The sequence below is a fragment of the Ochotona curzoniae genome, unplaced genomic scaffold (assembly GCF_017591425.1).
Source record: "Ochotona curzoniae isolate NIBS_2020 unplaced genomic scaffold, NIBS_Ocur_1.0 contig_2927, whole genome shotgun sequence".
In the NCBI taxonomy this organism is placed as follows: domain Eukaryota; kingdom Metazoa; phylum Chordata; class Mammalia; order Lagomorpha; family Ochotonidae; genus Ochotona; species Ochotona curzoniae.
Window position 1 is genome coordinate 1,643,040 of NW_024465654.1, and position 18,052 is coordinate 1,661,091.

The following is an 18,052-nucleotide window of genomic DNA, read 5'->3' on the forward strand; positions in this document are numbered from 1 at the left end:
CGCTCAGGGCGCATGCGCCGCGGCGGGATGGCCGGTGCGGATTGGCGGGCTGCAGGCGGCGGGGCGGGGAGCCGGGGTCTCTGGCTTTGAGCGGGAACTGAAACTGCCGCGGCGGACTGGAAGAAGCGGACCGTTGCTGGTGCCCTGCCTGGGGAAGGGACCATGGTGCGGCCCGTGAGGTGAGTGGCGTCCAGCCTGGATGCGGACACGGAGCAGGAGGGCGCTGTGGACTGGTTCTGCACATGGATGGAGGGACAGGCCGGCGACGCTGGTGGAATGGGTCCTGGTTTCCCGGGAAAACCATCTATCCTAGCGTCCTAAACCTTCCCCGACTCTTGGCCCCACTTCGCGGCTGTGGCCATGTCCTCTGCTGACCCCCTCGGAAGGAGAGCATCTCCCAGCGTTTGGAGAGCGCGTTACCAGGGACCGAACACCCGCCTGGGTGTGACTTCATTGGCACGTCGCAGCTAATGCTTCCATATAGTGTATCGATCTTCCTCTTTGGTCGACTGACAGTTCCTAGGTCCGCGTAGCTGTTGTGGGTCGCACAGCTTGTCACTAACTCAGTGGTCAACCCTGAGCCTCCGGCTCGGGATGCTCCGCGCTTTGCATGAGCTTCCTCACGATCGGATCGTCCATGCCTTCAGTGAGGTTATTGGTTATATCCGCTGCGTCTGTGTTGCCCCTAGGTGCTGGAGGTTACGTTCTCAGGGGTGGGGGAGACGAGAGGTTAGGGGGCCCGAAATAAGCGTTTACAGTCCAGAAGAGGAAAACCGCGATGCAAATAGAATGGTTAGGACGTGCTTTCTAAGGGTAGAGTACGTGTGATCGATAAACAGGAACCAAGAGGGGGAACTTGTCACGTCAAAACAGGGGACACTTCAGGTGACAGGGGGAGTGGGGCCAGGCAGGCTGGATTGTGGCGTTCAAGTGGGGGGTGGGGGGTGTCGGGGATTAGGGTGGAGAACAGCAGGCGTCTGAGTTGGTAAGATCTCAGCGTCAGGAAGTTTCGATTTTATCTCAATTCCCATGGAAAGTCAGTAGAGATTTTTTTTTTCCTAGGAGGAGAGAGGAGTTTAATTTTGTTGTTCCAACGATTCCTGGCAGCTGCTGGAGAATGAGGGGGAGGGTGGGGTGACCTGCGTGGGAGCAGGGATACCACTTGGTAGGCTGTGAGGAGTGGGGGTGGTGGTCTGGAGGGGGTTCTTATTGGTGTATGTGGAATGGAACGTGAAGTTGGGGTAGATTTTGCTGATGGAACCTGGTCGTGAAGTGGAGGTGGCAGTGATCTTTGCGATGAGATGAGGGGGGAAAATCAAGGAGGGTGGCTTAGATTTCTAGTCTGAGACACTCGGTGGATGCGTTTTGTGTGTAGGGTCGTGGGAAACACGAGGAACACGCGGTGTGGGAGAATCACAGCCGTTTTCAATTTGAAATGATTTTCAGACATTCCCATAGCAAAGATTCAGACTCTGAAAAAAAAAACACAGTTGTGAAAGTGTATTCCTCGCACTCCTTGGGGGCCTTGAAAGTCTCAGGAGGTCTTTGCGGTTAAAACTCTTCTCAAAATTGTATCCAAGCCTGACCTGCTCCCCGCCTCCGCTGTTCTGTCACCTGCAAAGCCAGGCTGGAAGGCAGCTGGCACTCCGCACAGGCACCACAGTGGCTCTGCACACGCATGACAGTGGCCTCAACGATGAGCTGTGTGTGATTGCATTCCTGTTTTCTTTTTTTTTAAAGATTTGTTTGTTTTTCTACTTAGTAAAGTTACAGAGAGAAAGAGGGACAGATAGAGATCTCCCATCTGCTGGTTCACTTCCCAAACGACTGCAACAACCAGAGCTGAGCCAGTTTGAAACTGGGAGCCAGGGGTTTGTTCTGGGTGTCCCACATGGGGTTGGCAGGGGCCCAAGGACTTTAGCCATCTGCTGCTGCTTTCCCAGGCCATCAGCAGGGAGCTGGGCTGCAAGTAGAGCAGCCAGGACTAGAGCGGGCACCCACAGGGGATGCTGGCACTGCAAGCAAAGGCTTAGTGTGTTAAGCCACCTTCCGGGCCCCTTCATGATTGCATTTTACTTATTGAATCTCAGAATATCTAAGACCGAGGACTCCACATGGTATGTGCCTGATTTCTTGGGCTCTGCAGAGTAGGCGAACAACCTGAGCGCTCTGTTTTACTGCTGAGTGTGAGGCAGTGGCAGTAGCCCTGAAGCCCTGCACCTGCAGCAGACGGGCCCCAGGAGTAGCACCTGCAAGGTGGGTTGTCAGTGGAATGTGTTTCTTTGTCATGGAACATCATTATTGCGTGAAGGAACAGCCGACCGGCAAGCTTGAATATTGACACTAGAACATTTGCACCTTAGAAAGAGATAGAGACCAAGACTAGAAGACCCTGTCATTCAGCGCTTCGACGCCCGGATGTGGGAAATGCAAATTTTTTCGTTCCAGTTTTAGTATATATGCTGCCGAAGAGAGCACAGATATACCTTTTTGTTTTTTTAATTGTAATTTTTTCTAATACCCTTTCGTGTGGTTTAAAGATTCGTTTCCATTGGCAGGAACAAGGTCACTTACCATTTGAAGAGCCCACTGCATGATGAAAGCAATATTTTGTGGACAGATGAAAAAGAATGGATTGTCATGTGCACAAATTTGTATCTAGTAAGGATGATAGAATGCATATAAAAAACAAAAGTGTTCATTCGAGAGGAACTTACAGATTCCCAGTAGCAATTAAGCAGCATATAAATTGTAGTCGTTAATTGTTAATTATATGGATTTTTCTTACTTTGCCAAGTTATCCAAATGGTTTTTCCATGTCCGGTAAGTCAGGTATACCTTACAGGATGCCTCCAAAAGTGGATGGAAAATGCAGATTATGAAAGAATTCTGCATGGAGTTAAATTTTCATTTTGCATCAAAATCAACTTATCTTTTCAGCTCCATTTTTTCACATAAGCTGGGAGATGCTGTCCTTCCGAGGGGGTCAGCGGAAGACATGGCCGCATCCGCGAAGTGGGGCCAAGAGTCCGGGGAAGGTTTAGGACACTAGGATAGATGGTTTCATGTACTTCACCCTTTGAACTAGTTCGGCTAATATTAAATCCCTGTTGTGAAAATACAGGTGTTTTTGAGGTAGGTATTTTTTTCAGAGAGTTTGAACACATTTTTGATTATTTGAGACTGTTACTTGTCATAGGGAGTGGGGTGCAAGTGAGGGAGCCATGGGTGTTAACGCCTCACTTCTCTCTTGTTCCTAGACAGAAGAAGCCGGTCAACTACTCACAGTTTGAAGACTCGGACAGTGATGGTAAGTGGAACCTGTTGTTGTGTAAAGATGTACAGTTGCATTTCCTCGGAATGTGCAACATTTGTAGCTCACAGATGAAAGATTCTCCGACTGCATTTGAAGTTAGTCTGGCGAGAAGAAGGGCCCTAGGATTGTGAGTAGTGGTGCTGATAAGGACACTGACAGGATGGTGCCCGTGAGTGACAAACGAACACACGGGGCCTGAGCTGTGTTCTCACGCTGTTTCTCGGATTAAATTTCACCTCCTGCTTTCCCCGGAGAAGGAACTGTGCCTTTATGAGATGCAGACGTGTTAGAGGATTTTTTATAAGAATTTCCACTACTTGCAATATAGAACAAGACCAGGAAGAAAGGCTGGCCTTCAGCTTTGCTGCGTGGGTTGTGTGTTTGCCCGTCTCTGCTGCCAGGACGCTCAGAGGGTTGAAGAACTTCACAGTAGATTACATCATACTTTGACGTAGATATTCTGGTTCTTTCTGATACCTGTGGAGCTTTCTGTGTGTAAAATATTTAGAAATTTCTGGGTTTGAAAGAATCTGCTTTTGCCCGGGACACAACCTTATGTATGTACGCCTAGAGCCTGGAAGAAGATACTGTGCAATGTCATTTCTAGCTGTTTGTTACTGTCATTAGTTTGTCAGCAAATACGTGTAAGTTGCCATTTACGTTCCAGACACGAAGCATTGCTTGTGTTCATTTGTCACTCAGTTAAATTTATGCCCCTGCATGGGAAGGCACGTAAGAGGAGCATGTATTAATAATAATGATTAAGCCTACCTTGGCCCTGAAGGTATGGTGTGCTCACACGGATCGTATATGTTTAAAAGCCACAGCAGCAATTCTGCATTGAGTATCCAGGACTCATTCCGAGGACTGGTGGGACCAGCAACGCAAGCCAGCAAGCCCGTGAGAGACAGTGCCGGCCTGGGAACAAGCATCTCTGTGCCAGAAATTAGGAGAAATTAGGAGCGTAGGAAGATGAACAGGGAAGATGCTGCTGTGTAAGACAGGAATTCCTGCCCCTTCCTCCTGACGGGCCTTGCTTCCCGTGGAGAAGCAGGGAATGGGCCTTGGGAGACGTCGGACTGCACTGGGAAGCTGCCGTAAACATAATCTCCTTCTGTTTTGTTTAATATGATAAGATGCCGCAGCCTTCCTAAGGCCTTTGCAAGTTGGTGCAGGTGTATGTTTTACATGCATATGCTACCCTAATTGCCTTTACCATTTTTAAAGTAAATTGATTTTTGATGGATTGCTATTTTTCAACAAGGCCGCCAAAGCACCGAGAGGCTAAAACAGAAGAGTTAGAATGCAAGACAAACCGAACAATGCTAGCCATGATTTTTGAATTGTAGAAAGTATACTTGAATACCCACTGAAACGAACTCAGCTGCTAAAAAATCAATCTTTATTTTCACTTCTTACATAAATAGATGATTTCGTCTCAGCAAATGCACCTCTGCACAAGAAATCCAGAACAGCCCCGAAGGAGGTTAAACCAGACAAGCCAAAGTCAAACGTGAAGAATCTCCAGGTGGAAGACATCCCACCCCAAGAGAAGACCCCTAAAAAAAGGTGAGAGGTAAGACAGACAGGATGTGGGGTTAGAGGCATTCGCTGGGCAGCGACACCGGATTCCAGCTGGCGGTTTACATTAGAACTCATGGAAATGCAGAGGTCTTACCCTGTGTATGTAGGAGAACCTGCCAAAATTTACCCCTTCTGACCAGCTGACTTGAAACTTGAAAAAGGGAAACATAGACTTAAATATTCAGACAATAATCATTGCAAAGCTTACAAGCTGTGCAGGGCTGCCACAAGGCCACAAGCCTGTCTCCAAAGTCCTCCAATCATACCAGAGCGCGTGCTTTAAAAGGGACAGTTCTAAGGACTGAGGTGCGGAGCTTTCTGCAGGGAAATGGTAGTTTTCTTGTTATGTGAGTTTATCAGTGAGGCGGTCTTGGAGTTTCCAGACCAGACACAGAATTTCTGTGAGGGAGCTGAGAGGGCGAGATCCCCAGAGATCCCCAGAAGCGTTGCAGGAAGAGGAGACACGGCAAAACAGGAGTGTAAGTGGGTTATGAACGTATAGTGTATCATTGCATTAGAAGTTAATTAACATAGGGAAACTTACCCTGGATCATGCTGTTGTCTTTCCCCCTCTTTATTTTTAAGACTCTTGCACTGAGTTTGGAATATAGGGAAAAAACAACCCAAGGGTGACAAAATCTGTACAAGTAGTAGGAAAAGAAAATGAGTCAGTATGAAAACATGTTTTTGTGCGGGGTCCGTGCCACTTGTAAGGCTGCCAGCCAGTGTCTGAGTGCCCGTCTGAGTGCCAGCTGCTCCACTTCCCATGCTGCCTCCTGCTAGCGTGGCTGCCAAGGCAGTGGAAGACGGCCTAAGTGCCTGGGTCGCTGCCACGCGCGGGTGGACACAAGCACTTCCTGTCCCCTGCCTGCTCCCTGTCCTGGCCCTGTCATTGGAGCCATTTGGGTGATGGAGTGGATGATCTCTCTGCCATGCTGTCTTCAAGAAAATAATTGAAAAAATATTTTCTTTTAATGTGATTAGCAACTCTTAAATAGTTATCTAGAAAGATCTGAGACTGGGCCGTTCAGCTAGCTGGATGTCTTTGAAAGCCCATCGTTATTTGTATTTCTATTGCAGGATGGCTCTGGATGAAAAACTCTACCGGAGGGACTTGGAGGTGGCACTAGCTCTGTCCGTGAAGGAGCTTCCGCCCAGCACCGAAGATGTGCAGAAGTCTCAGGGGAGAAGTATGCTTTTCTCTGTTGAACTTGGAAACTGACCACTTTTGGGTCTTCACAAACTTTGGAGCCTTAGGGTTTAGGATAACCAGTTGGCTGTGGCTTCAGCTGGATTCCATTGCTCATCCAGCTGTGCATGTCTCGTAACCATTCACGCCTCTCTGCTTAACGCTCAGCTGGAGGGGCTGGACCACGAGCCCACTGTTCAAATCCTGTCTGGATACAGAATAAAAATTGAATTTCTTGGCCAGATGAATTGATCTATCAGATCCTAACCATCTGCCTCCTTTTTCTGCAAATCCAAATTAGTGGCACATGTAACAGTAGTAATTTTTTATTATAACATAAAGATTAGAGGTGCTGGTCGATCTCAGAGCCCAGTTGAGTGACGTCTAGATGTCTGGATTTTGTTGGTGTTCCTGGCAGCCGGGCAAGGTGGTCAGTGCTGACACTGCGCACACATCAGTATCCCGAAAGCACGACTCGCTTTTCAGATGAAATTGTTTGGGCTTAACTTCTTCTTATCTAGGAGGAAGATGGTTTAGCCCATTATTCAGAGGTATAACTTGCGTTTTATACTTTTTATTTTATTTTTTCTTTTGGTGTGTTTGTTTTTCAAATCAGTACTGCCTCATATTTACAAATGAAACAGTTTGATTAGCAAGACGAAAAGGGAAGAAGTGTTGAACACTAACCTTCATGTGTCACATCCACAGTTGAGATGTTGAATTCTGTTCCTCTCTTACAAAGACACTGTAAAAACTACAGTAGGAGTCCCTTAGAAGTATCACTACTCGAGCCTGGCGCGGTAGCCTAGCAGCTAAAGTCCTTACCTTGAACATGCCGGGATCCCCTATGGGCACTGGTTCTAATCCCGGCGGCCCCACTTCCCATCCAGCTCCTTGCTTGTGGCCTGGGAAACCAGTCGAGGACAGCCCAAAGCCTTGGGACCCTGCACCCATGTGGGAGACTCAGAAGAGGCTCCTGGCTTTGGATCGGCTCATCTCAGGCTGGTGTGGCCACTTGGGGAATGGATCAATAGATGGAAGATCTTTCACTCTGTCTCTCCTCCTCAATATACACGTCTGACTGCCCAATTAAAAAAAATAAATAAATCTTTTAAAAAAAAGTGTCACTACTGGTTTAATGACACTCTTTTTGGCACTAGCATTAGTACCGATGATCACAACTTAAATGCCCCTACAACACTTCCGCTTGTGTTAAGGTTATTCTAGTGACTGGGGACTCTTGTTCAGAAAAGCATGAACTTGCCTACACAGCAGTGATTGTTAATATTTATCGGTTGTTTATAATAGGCAGTTTCCACATGAGCTCAATGTTTCATCTCCCATAATAACCTAAGTGGTTTTAATCTCCATATCATGCCTGAAAAAGTCAAGTCTAGAAAAGCAACTTGCTTATGGTCACATAGCCAAGGGTCACGTGGGCGAGCCTGAATCGGCCCCACGTCTCTCCTTTTAGGGCACAACTCCCCACAGGCTGAGCTCTCCAGGGAGGCTCAGGGGCCAGTTGTGCGTGGGAACTGTATGTCTGTGTCTAGATGCAGTTCTATTCTAACACTAATCTAACTTCTAGGTCAGAGGTGGGGAACCTCTTTGTTTCAGCCAAGAGCCATTTGGATATTTGTGACATCATTCATGGGCCATGAGCTTAAAAATTGGCCTGCCACAGATGACAGATGTATTGGATTTTGAGCTTTGTCGGGGCCAGGCTAAAGGAATCGTGCAGGCTTTGTGCGGTCTGTCTGCCAGACGTCCCCCACTCCAGTACATCTGAGTTTCTTTTCTTATTCTTCATATATAGACATGCAGAAATGCAACAGCGATGAAACAGAAGCAATGCTGAAGCCTCCGCGTGTCTCTAATTGCAGTGTGACCAGCGATTCCATAGGTAAGTAGCTTTTTTTATATTAGTAATTATGTTTTCGACAGTGCTACTTTCCTGACTTGGATTTAAAGTCCTGAAGCTGTGGTTAGAAACAGGGGGGTCTCCTTTTCGGGGTCTCCTTACCTGCGAGCCTTTGTGTCTCGTGTGCTGGTCTCGTTCTCTTACACGCAGACTTGGCCTCCTCCCAGCTGGGGGGTTGTAGCTGTCCTGGCTTCTGCTCTGGAGTGGTTGACCCCAGAAGAAAGGGCATGCATCTTCCCAGTTCCGGTTTGAAACTTCCTGAGCTACAACTCAGCGTTGGGCTTGGGCTAATCTTTCAGACCAGCTTGTGTTGCCAGGGTACCGATGTATGACCCAGACTGGGCTACCTAGGTGTGATTAAAAGCAGAGGAAGGGGCAGAGCTTGGCAAAGAAAAGCGACAGATATGTGAGAGTCCATTCTGCTGTTCCCGAAATGATTGCTGCTGCCAGGAGCCTCCCGTTGACTTCTTCTGTCTCTCCTGAAGATTTGGATACGATTACTGAGGAAGACGACGTCGGTGGGGCCGCCAGGAAACGCAAAGCAGCGTCCAGCGCTGTGCTGCAGCAGAGGAAGACTCTCGAGGAAGAGGGTGATGGCGACAGTACAAGTGACACTGAACCAGAGTTTGCAACCAGTAAGTCATATCCTGATTTTTAAAAAAAAATGAGCTCCGAGGAACCGGGAGAACATTCCCCGGAGTTATCGATACACTTAGGGCACCGTGCTGCGCCTTTGGGTGTGCAGAGTGGAGAAACACACGGGACAGGTGGATTGAGCTGTGTGTAGGAGGCACCCTCCAAACCAGGCCTTGAACAGGTGAGTCACATTGAGGCAGACGGAAAGGCTGGAATAGCATCTCGGACTGCTCGAGGTACGCAGGGGAGCAGACAGCACAGGTGCAGAGAGAGGAGCCTGCTGGGGACGAGCGTCAGAGAGGAGGCTCACGCCGGAGGGGCTTGGACCCACGCACAAGTCATCCTTACAGCTAGTAGAAACTCATGACATTTGGCAGCAAAAGTGTTCTGTCTCAGTGTTCAAAAATCAGGTCAAACGGGCTCTTTACTGTGCAAACTGCAGGCTGACGTCAAAGAGTCAAGCAGAGGCGCCGTAGTCTCGTGTGCTTTCTGATAGGATCCAGTATAAAGTACAGGCACTCACCCAGGAGTATGTTCTCACCTCAGAAAGGGCAGGAGTTCATCTAATCAAGCCTTGAGAGCAAAGCCCCAGCCCACAGAAAGTGCAAGATCAGCTAGAAGCAGGAAGGGAGAAACAAAGAAGGCAATGGAAAAACCTCCAGTGGAGGCATTCTGTAGGACCGCTGAGCTGGTTACTTCTTGTCGGAGTCACGGCGAGGGGAAGAAGGTGTTGCTCTGTGCTAGAAGCTGAATGCAGACTACGTAGAACGTGATGCCAAGACCTGTCCATCATGTCGGAATGCCATCGTTGCATGAGAAAGTGTCCGTGTTTTTTTAGAGATTCATTCTATTCTAAAGTATGTGGAAATATAATAAGGTGATGCTTTGGGTTCATTTTACTATTCTGCAGAAGAGAGGAGAAAGAGTGAAAGAAATGGAGGCAGGCCCACTGGCAGGGCCGGACGTGAAGCAGGGCAGTGGAACTTGAATCCACACCTGTGTGGAATGCAGGCAGCGGCTTACCGGCTCTGCCACAGCCGCGCTGGTTATTGCCAGTACTTTTTAGATTGGCTCGATCTGCACAACAGTCCCATTAATGTACTTATCACCACCCTCCCTTTTTAAAAATTTATTTTTATTTGAAGGGGAGAGTTACAAAGAGAAAGAGAGATGGAGAGTGGTCTTCCATCTGCTTCATCCCCTAGATTTGTCTGTACCAGCTGGAGCCGAGCCAGTCTGGAGCTAGGAGCTTCCTCCAGGTCTCCCGCATGGGCACAGGAGCTGTCTTCCACTGCTTTCCCAGGCCATAAGCAGGGAGCTGGATGGGAAGTGGAGCAGCTGAGATATGAACTGGCATCCTTATGGGATACCGGCACTGCTGCATGTGGAGGCTTAGCCTACTGTGCCATGATGCCAGCCCCACTTGTTCTGTCTCTTGAGATGAAGAGGCACAGACACAGAGGAAGATGTAGACCTGTGTGAGGGCATGCCACAGGAAGTGGAGGGGCTGGGATTCAAACCCCGGGTACCCATGCTGTCAGCCCCTGCAGTGCTGTGCCCAGCACAGAGGCGTCCAGGAGCGTGGTGCAGATGGTGGGGTGATGGTGCGGTGTGGAGAGCCGTGCTCTATGGCGCCAAGGTAAGCTGTGCACTCTCGTGTCGTAGGTGAAGATCCCACAGATGACTCTGATTATGGAGAGAGTGAAGATAATGATGAAAACTTCACCGTGAGAAAAAGCAAAGTTAAAGAAATTAAAAAACGGGGAGTGAAGGCGAAATCCCCAGGAGGAAAGAAGGAGAAAGGAAAGAAAGAGAAGAAATCTAAATCCAAGTGCAACGCTTCGGGTGAGCTCGCTCCCAACTATTTAATGTTAATGTTATCAGGTCGGCTTGGTTTTGTCTGGCACGTTCGCAGCATCCGTCTCAACCTGGCCTGTGCTCCTTGCGAGTTCAAGTGCGTACAGGGAAGCAGGAGGGCCAGGCAAGGGCAGAACGCAGAGAGCCGGAGCCTTGCTCCTGGTTCCTGTGCGTGGTCCTTCACATCTCACAGCCTCCCCCTGCTGGCTCTGGCAGAGCAGCTAAATCATTTGAGATTTGAGAATTTTAAATCTGCTGTTTGAACCCAAGTGTGTCATTCAGAGACGAGCTCCAGCCGCTGGACCACGTTTTCTCCCGTCCCCACCTTAGTTCAGGCCCTCAGCACGCACTTGTTGGATTCCCATAGTGGCCCGCAGAGTCATCTGCTTGCCCTGCCCTACCACCAGATCGATGTTTGCAAAAGGCAGTCACTTCATGTCTGGCTGGAACTAGCTCAGACTCCTTTTCTAGGAGTCCTGAGTGATCCACGATCAACGAGACTGATGGCCTGCCGTCTGCTCTCACTCCTTCCTTGCTGCAGCCGCACTGAGTCCGTACTGCCTCTGCAGCTTGTCTCGTTCTTCAGTTCTGCGTGCTCTACTCCCCCTGGCCGACTTGCTCAGCTCAGCCACGTGATTTCAGCCTTGATTTGGCTCAGACCGTGCTCACATCTCCCTGGGACTTGTAGGCATAGACTAGCTTCCTGTCCCCCTGGGCATGCCCCTAGTGTCCATCGTTTTTCTTAACACACTGCACTGGACACATGTCTATTTTCTTATCCTTCTCTCTCAAGTGACCGGTCCATAGAACCTCCTTCAGAGCTGGATCCGTGGGTTAGCACGATATTCTGTCATTCTAGCATAGCATTTCATTGATGCCTACGAATGAGAACACGATTATGTAACGGTTCGAGCACAGACTTTGCAGTCAAATCTGATTTCTAATCCTGGCTCAGACATTTACCAGCGATCACACTACAGGCACTTACGTTAGCCCCTCCATTCTGTGCCAGCATCGTCGGAGCGGGTGAAAGGCAGCGTGTTCTTATCACACCGCCTGGCATATAAATGCTCCCAGAGACGGGTAGCGTTGGGCGCTCAGCAAATGTCTCCACATTTGTGATGCTGCCTTTTGAATTTGGGGTGAGTTTGTGTGATTCTGTAATGCTTATGCATACATGCTAGACTGAAAAACTCTTACCTTCCAATCTAACAGTCTTCTATGTGTATTTTTCCAAATAAGTGACTTCCGTCAGCTCTGCTGCATCTGCCATCAAAACCAGTCAGTCTCCGCCCAGGCAGCCTCACCTCCCTGCAGAGGCCGCCAGGAGGCCGCTGCAGACCCACAACGCTGCAGCCGAAAGCAAGAGGCCCAAGTGGGTGCCCCCAGGTACGGCGCGTGCGTGCGGTCAAGGGCAGGGACCTCTGGCGGATCTTTTTTTTCTCCCTCCAGGTGTAAACCCAAGTATCTGAGCCATTTCCCCAGATTGTTAATATTGTTTTAAAACCAAGCTTTAAGTTGCTAATCTTCACTTATTTAGCCATTCCTTCTTTATTATTATCCAAATTGTTTATTTTTTTCCCCCAATATTAAAAATTCTGAAGTCTAGTCCTTGGCCGAAAGAAGCGCTGTGTCAGAGATCCGTGAAATCCGTATGGTATTTTCTGTTTTGAGCAGCGTTCCGTGCTCTTGGCATGCGTGTTGCACCTGTCATGGTTGGCCTTTTGGTGCCGTAGCTTGGCTCCCAGGAACGAGGACAGATAGACAGTGGTGCTCGCCGGGGCTCTCTCCACTCTTCAGATCCAGTTTATTGGTGAATGTCCCCCAGAAAGCAGAGTGAGGCTTACCTCTGTGTGTGTGTGTGTGTGTGTGTGTGTTGTCTTCTGCTGCTTATAAATTAATGAGGAGGAAGAGGTGTCAGACATGGTCAGTGTCACTTCCTGCTCTCTTTCAGCGGCGTCTGGATGCAGCAGCGCCAGCAGCAGCCCGCTCGCAGGAGCCACGGTGAAGTCGCCAAACCAGAGTCTCCGCCTTGGCCTGTCCCGCTTGGCTCGAGTTAAACCTTTGCACCCAAGTGCCGCCAGTAGCTGAGGGAGCTGGCAAAGAAACCTGCGACGCAGAGGGTCCCAGCTCTCCCCATGTGTATGTACTTGATTTGTGGTCATCTCCGTGTTTGAGGGGACATTGCACCATGGCGTGTTGTGTTGTATAAACGTTCTCTCCGTCGGTGATTCTGTTCTCCATAAAGCTATTCAAGCCTCCAGGAAGAGGTTTGTTTATGACTTACCTGCTCATGCCACTTCCTCCTGAGGAGCACGTGCTGTCTTCTTGCACATCAGAAGTCACTGTTGGTGTGTGGCCTCGGTGTGACAGGGAGGGAAGTCGCATCCCGTGCTGTTCCAGTTACATCCTGTCTGTTCCAGCCAGTGCGTGACACCTTCGCTCTGCCTGGAGCTCCCTGGCCAGGGAAGCATCTCCATGGCTTTCAGGAGACATTTCTGATAGTTTCCAAACTACTTAAGCTTCATTAATGGTCAGTTTTATTGCAAAGATGTTTTGTATTCTACCCAAATCACTTTGCAGTGAGTATCTTGCAGGTCACAGTGATTTAAGTAGTCTGTGGATCCTAAACGGATGGTCACTGTGTAGCGAATAGAATTGACATTTTATGAAGTCGTCTTTGTCAAAGCCTTTAATAAAAGTGAAAGTGCTGTTTTGATTGATCCCTTCTCAGGTATCTGTGAATGTGTGCATTTCCTGAAGTCCTTGCAGGGAATGTGAGCCTGTTGCACACAAAACGGGCGGGGGGGGTGGTGTTTCATAACCTCGTGATGTTAAGATAGCACTCTGAAGAGAGGCTCCATGTACTCGGTCATCTGTGTTATTACATTAGGGAGCACACCTCTTCAGGAAGCAGAGAGCTGAATCTGTTGTAAGAACTGTAATGTGTATTTTGTATTTATGGTAAGAATTTCAATGACCCCCAGTGTGGTAGCCTAGTGGCTAAAGTCCTCACCTTACATGCACCGGGATGTCATATGGGCGCCAGTTCTAATCCCGGCGGCCCTGCTTCCCATCCAGCTCCCTGCTTGTGGCCTGGGAAAGCAGTCGAGGACGGCCCAAAGCCTTGGGACCCTGTATCCATGTGGGGGAACCAGAAGAGGCTCTGGGCTCCTGGCTTTGGATCAGCTCAGCTCCAGCCGTTGTGGCCACTTGGGAAGTGAATCAGTGGATAGAAGGAAGATCTTTGTCTCATTTTCTCTGCTTTCCCCTCCCCCACAAAAAATAAATATAGCTTAAAAAAAAACCGTATTATCTAGTTACAGAGTCCTGAGCTACTCTCTGGTCCAGCTCAGCAGTACACATCAGGAGCCTGTTAGGAGCCGATGCATTGATTGGTCAGCTGGCATCAGCCTGACGAGCCGTTTCTGCCATCTTGCTGCACATTCGTTTTTTGTGATCAAAGCGGCCCGGCTGAAAGGAGCAGTGGTTCCTGTGGCCGAGCCTGGTGTCCTTTGTTTCCAAGCCCCCCTGTCCATCATACCCTGATGGAAGCATCCTACTTCGGGGGTCATGTGCCCCCTTTACAATTTTTCTTCCCACGTCCCTGCCTGCTCATTGCTGTTTGGCAAGTTTGTATTCTTTCCTGTCGCCGCCTACACCCACTTTCTCTACGGTGTGCGCTTCCACTTCCTTATGCGGAAACATCCTCACTGGTTTGTCCCAACAGGTGCAGTGCACACACATTCACCTGCCTGCCTGGCTGCCAGGCTGCAGTGCGGCTGGCTGGCCTCCACCTGCTTCTTCAACCTGATCGCACCTGCCCACGTGCACCTTTGACCCCTTGCCCCTGAGTGCGGGCAGCAGTGGTACCCAGCGTTCTTGTGTGCTCTGGCTCTTCAGATTTGTTCTTTCTTGCATTCTTTCCGTGGCTGACCACTATTTTCTTTTAAGATTTATTTACTTTTATTGGAAAGGTAGATCTACAGAGAGAAGGCCAGACAGAGATCTTCCATCCACTGCTTCACTCCCCGGAAGGCTTTAATGGCCAGAGCTGAGCTGAGAGGCCAGAGCTGAGCTGAGAGCCAGGAGTCTTCCGGGTCTCCCTCATGGGGGCGGGGTTCCAAGGACTGCTTTCCCAGGCCATATGCAGGAAGTTGGATTGGAAATGGAGCAGCAGGGACGTGAACCGGCATCCACATGGATTGCTGGTGCTTCAAGGTGGAGGATTAGCCTGTTGAGCCACAGCGCCTGCCCACTAGGCTCATGTTTAAGGGTGCTTTATTTGGGACCGGACCAGAACCTAAGCCCTTTCAGTCCTAAGAGTCACAAAAAGGGCGGAAACCGTCTCCATGGCGACGGGCAGGGGGTGTGGCCTCCACCAACCAGGTCCCATGACTTGCCCTAGCGCCCTGGGCGGGCGGTCTGCGCCAGCCTCATGCAGCTCCTCCCACCCCCGACGCCCACCGGAACAGAGTAAGGGCCTGGGAGTGGGACGGGGCTTGGATGGGTCGAGCGCTCAGGCCGGAGCTACCTGGGGCCCAGTGAGGCCTTCGGACCAGGGTAGAAAGGCCTCCGGAGTGAGGGGTGGAAGCACGGAGAGGGGCGGGCTTACCTGAGAGCTTCCCTTCAGGCTCGCCATCCTGGGGCGCGCCCCCCAGAACCTCCCTCGGGCCGTCCCCAGTCAACAGAATGTCGCCCCCGGAGTTAGGGCATTCCTCGGGAACTCCTGGCGACCTTCCTGGAACCTGTGCTTCCAAGCCTGACCGGACACTTCGCACGCGGAACTGCGTCCTGCCACTGGGGCCTTCCGTTCACGGGTTATTCACCAGCGGGTCCACGGCCACGGGCCTCAAGGTTCGCCCACGCGCCCGGGGCAGCCCGCTAACGGAGCAGGCAGAGGCGCCCGGGGCACCCCGCTAACGGAGCAGGCAGAGGCGGTGCGTGTTCCACACCCAGCAGCCACGCGCTCGCCGCCTCCCGCTCCGCGGAGTTCCCAGCCTCAGCAATGCTTTCACTTGGAGAAAACCAACCCGCCACAGCATCCGTCAGGGCTGCGGGACCCCTCTGACTGACCGCGTCCCCAGTCTTCAACGGAAAAGACCCTGCTGCTGAGGCTTAAAGCCCTGGCAAAAGGTCGGGCCCATTGGAAGGGATAAGTGTGGCATGAGCCGGCGTGTGGTGGTGAGTATGTGCTAACGAGGCGTTCCAGGGAACCCTGCGAACCTGCGCAGAGGGTGCTGGGTAGCGGACCCACCAAGCCTCTTCCTCACTGAGCCTTCTCCTGCTTTGTATTCCTTGCAAACGGGCTAAATGCACACACTTCTTAAAGCTGCAAAGGACCCACTGGCGGAAGTTAGAAGTCTTAGGGGTGTTTGTTTGTTTTAAGATTTATTCATTCTATTGCAAAATCAGACATACAGAGAGGAGGAGAGACAGAGAGGAAAATTTTCCGTCCGATGATGCACTTCCCAAGTGACCGCAACGGCCAGTGCTGAGCCAATCTGAAGCCAGGGACCAGGAACTTCTTCCAGGTCTCCCACATGGGTGCAGGGTCCCAAGGCTTTGGGCCATCCTCGACTGCTTTCCCAGGCCACAAGCAAGGAGCTGGATGGGAAGCAGGGCTGCAGGGATTAGAACTGGCGCCCATATGGGATCCCAGTGTGTGCAAGGTGAGGACTTTAGCCACTAGGCCACTGTGCCAGACCCAGAAATTTTAGTTTTGAACCCCCATGAGTATGTTGTGATGAATTAAAAGGGCAGAAGTTGACATCGACTGTATTAATGAGTAGATAATTAATAGTTAACTGTAATAGTTAATTGATTTGTAATTAATAGATGGCTAATAGTAACAGCTAATGGAGTCTGGCAAGTTTGTCAAAGTCTTATCGGCTGACTTAGCACTGACTAGAACATAAGCTAGATTCTAGAATACGGTAGCTACTTTAAGAGAGGTCGTTTAGAGAGTTAGAAATAGAAGCAGTCTGAACCTGGCCCTCGGTCAGGCCTGGATTCTCTCTCCCAGGAGGGTATGAAAAGTACAAAGCAGAGAAGCCCCAAGAATGCCTGGAGACGAGCAGGTGCAAAGGAGGGAAAAACACTTTTTACTGTTCAAGTTCCGAGCGTTCTAGAATGCTCATGTAGAAGAGCAGGTTGATAGCAAGGAGTGGAGTGGGATGCTTTGCTCAATAAGGTTTTCCAACACACATTTTACCCAATACCAGGTGTCGTTATTAGCAGAGTGGACAGTGGGTTGCCCAGGAAAACAGCACACTGTGTCATGGAAGTATTCCTGCATAGCCAGGGTCATTGCCCAGGGTGCCGTCAGGAGGCCCACTGCCGTGGGAAAATGAGTAAAATGGTCCTTAAAACCTCTACCTGCTCAAAAGAGTGTGCGGGAATTCTCAAGCGTTTCAGAGCCTTGTGCAGTGGGGGCCAGAAGTGCTTACAGGCTGCTGTGTGTGTGTCAGTTAAATGCATGAATGCATGGCCCCCCAAGTGCAGAAATGCAGGAGGGATCCATGTATGTCGTAAATGGCCACAGCGTGTGCCTCATGGCAGCCCCAACGTCACGACGATCTAATCACAACAGAGCAAACTCAAGAAACCCATTTCCTCTCTGTCATGGAGGTCCTGTCTCCCTAGAAAGGGCATATGTACGGATTAACATGCAGCATGGCGATGTGGGAACACTGTGCGTGTGTGCGTGTGTGTGTGTGTGCGTGCCTTGCCCCAGACTTCCAGCTCCTTGCAAACCAGGATGATGTGCACGGTAGTTCATTCTGTCACAGGTTTTGATTAGTCTCAACTATTCAAGATCTCTTTCTTCAGAAGAGTTGTACAAAACAAGTCACTGTCCTCACTCTTGGAAGACATTTAAACAACAACAACAGACCCTCACAGGACAAACCAAGAAACCAATCAGATTAGTTTCTGCAAAAAGACAGTCACCCATTGATGACCTTCCCAGTAAGCTGAGACCATCAATTCCTGCTTAAACATTAAGCCTGATCCGTTACTGTGTGTGGAGGTTTGAGCCACAGAGTATTCTTAAGGCTGGGGCTAGGGAGGGGGTGTGATAGCCTCATCTCTGAGCATGTGTGATGGCGTCAATAATCATATTATGCAAGCATTTCATATCAATTGCACATGGGAACTGCAGACGTATGAGTTTACTCAGCTTATCAGAACTCTAAAGATTGCAACTCGAAGTGTTCCAATGTTTTTACTTTACAGACTAGTATTTAAATAACCTAATAATCATTTCAAGTCACGCTTGTCATCTTTACCTGTAAGATTCCAAATCAAGGTGAAACTAAAATATTTGCACCCCCAGGTAATTAAAACTGTTGACTGGCAAAAATGAGCTCCGGAGATACACTGTGCTATGGGATTCTGAAGGCTAGAGTTCGGTGTTGAGAGCTAGGCAAACTGGCCTGCGTGTTAGATAAAGAAAATAAGGAACTGGAATTTCCAATGCAGTTCAGTTCAGCTCTCCACAGCAGCACGCACGGGAGCTCTGACACTTCATGTGCAATCCTTCATGCAA

At 49.7% G+C, this 18,052-nt stretch overlaps 2 protein-coding genes across 2 annotated transcripts in view; both read left to right on the forward strand.

Annotated features, from left to right (window-relative positions):
• Nucleotides 1–86: 86 nt before the first annotated feature.
• On the forward strand, nt 87–13,289 carry RAD51AP1 (RAD51 associated protein 1). The gene is made up of 9 exons (XM_040978763.1): nt 87–179; nt 3,261–3,310; nt 4,744–4,885; nt 5,981–6,090; nt 7,906–7,992; nt 8,496–8,645; nt 10,312–10,491; nt 11,746–11,892; nt 12,458–13,289. Exons 1-9 carry the CDS (start codon nt 163–165, stop codon nt 12,592–12,594), a joined length of 1,020 nt encoding a protein of 339 aa, XP_040834697.1. The 5' UTR covers nt 87–162; the 3' UTR covers nt 12,595–13,289.
• A 1,652-nt stretch (nt 13,290–14,941) lies between these two features.
• Nucleotides 14,942–18,052, forward strand: part of DYRK4 (dual specificity tyrosine phosphorylation regulated kinase 4) — a 34,960-nt gene continuing 31,849 nt past the window's right edge. Inside the window, exon 1 of the mRNA XM_040978760.1 lies at nt 14,942–14,979. Coding sequence (XP_040834694.1) covers nt 14,942–14,979 — 38 coding nt within the window. The remainder of the gene's footprint in view (nt 14,980–18,052) is intronic.

Coding starts and splice junctions, on each gene's coding strand:
- RAD51AP1 (XM_040978763.1), top strand. Junction 4,886..5,980: donor GAGAAGACCCCTAAAAAAAG/GTGAGAGGTAAG, acceptor TTTCTATTGCAG/GATGGCTCTGGATGAAAAAC. Junction 7,993..8,495: donor TGTGACCAGCGATTCCATAG/GTAAGTAGCTTT, acceptor TCTCTCCTGAAG/ATTTGGATACGATTACTGAG.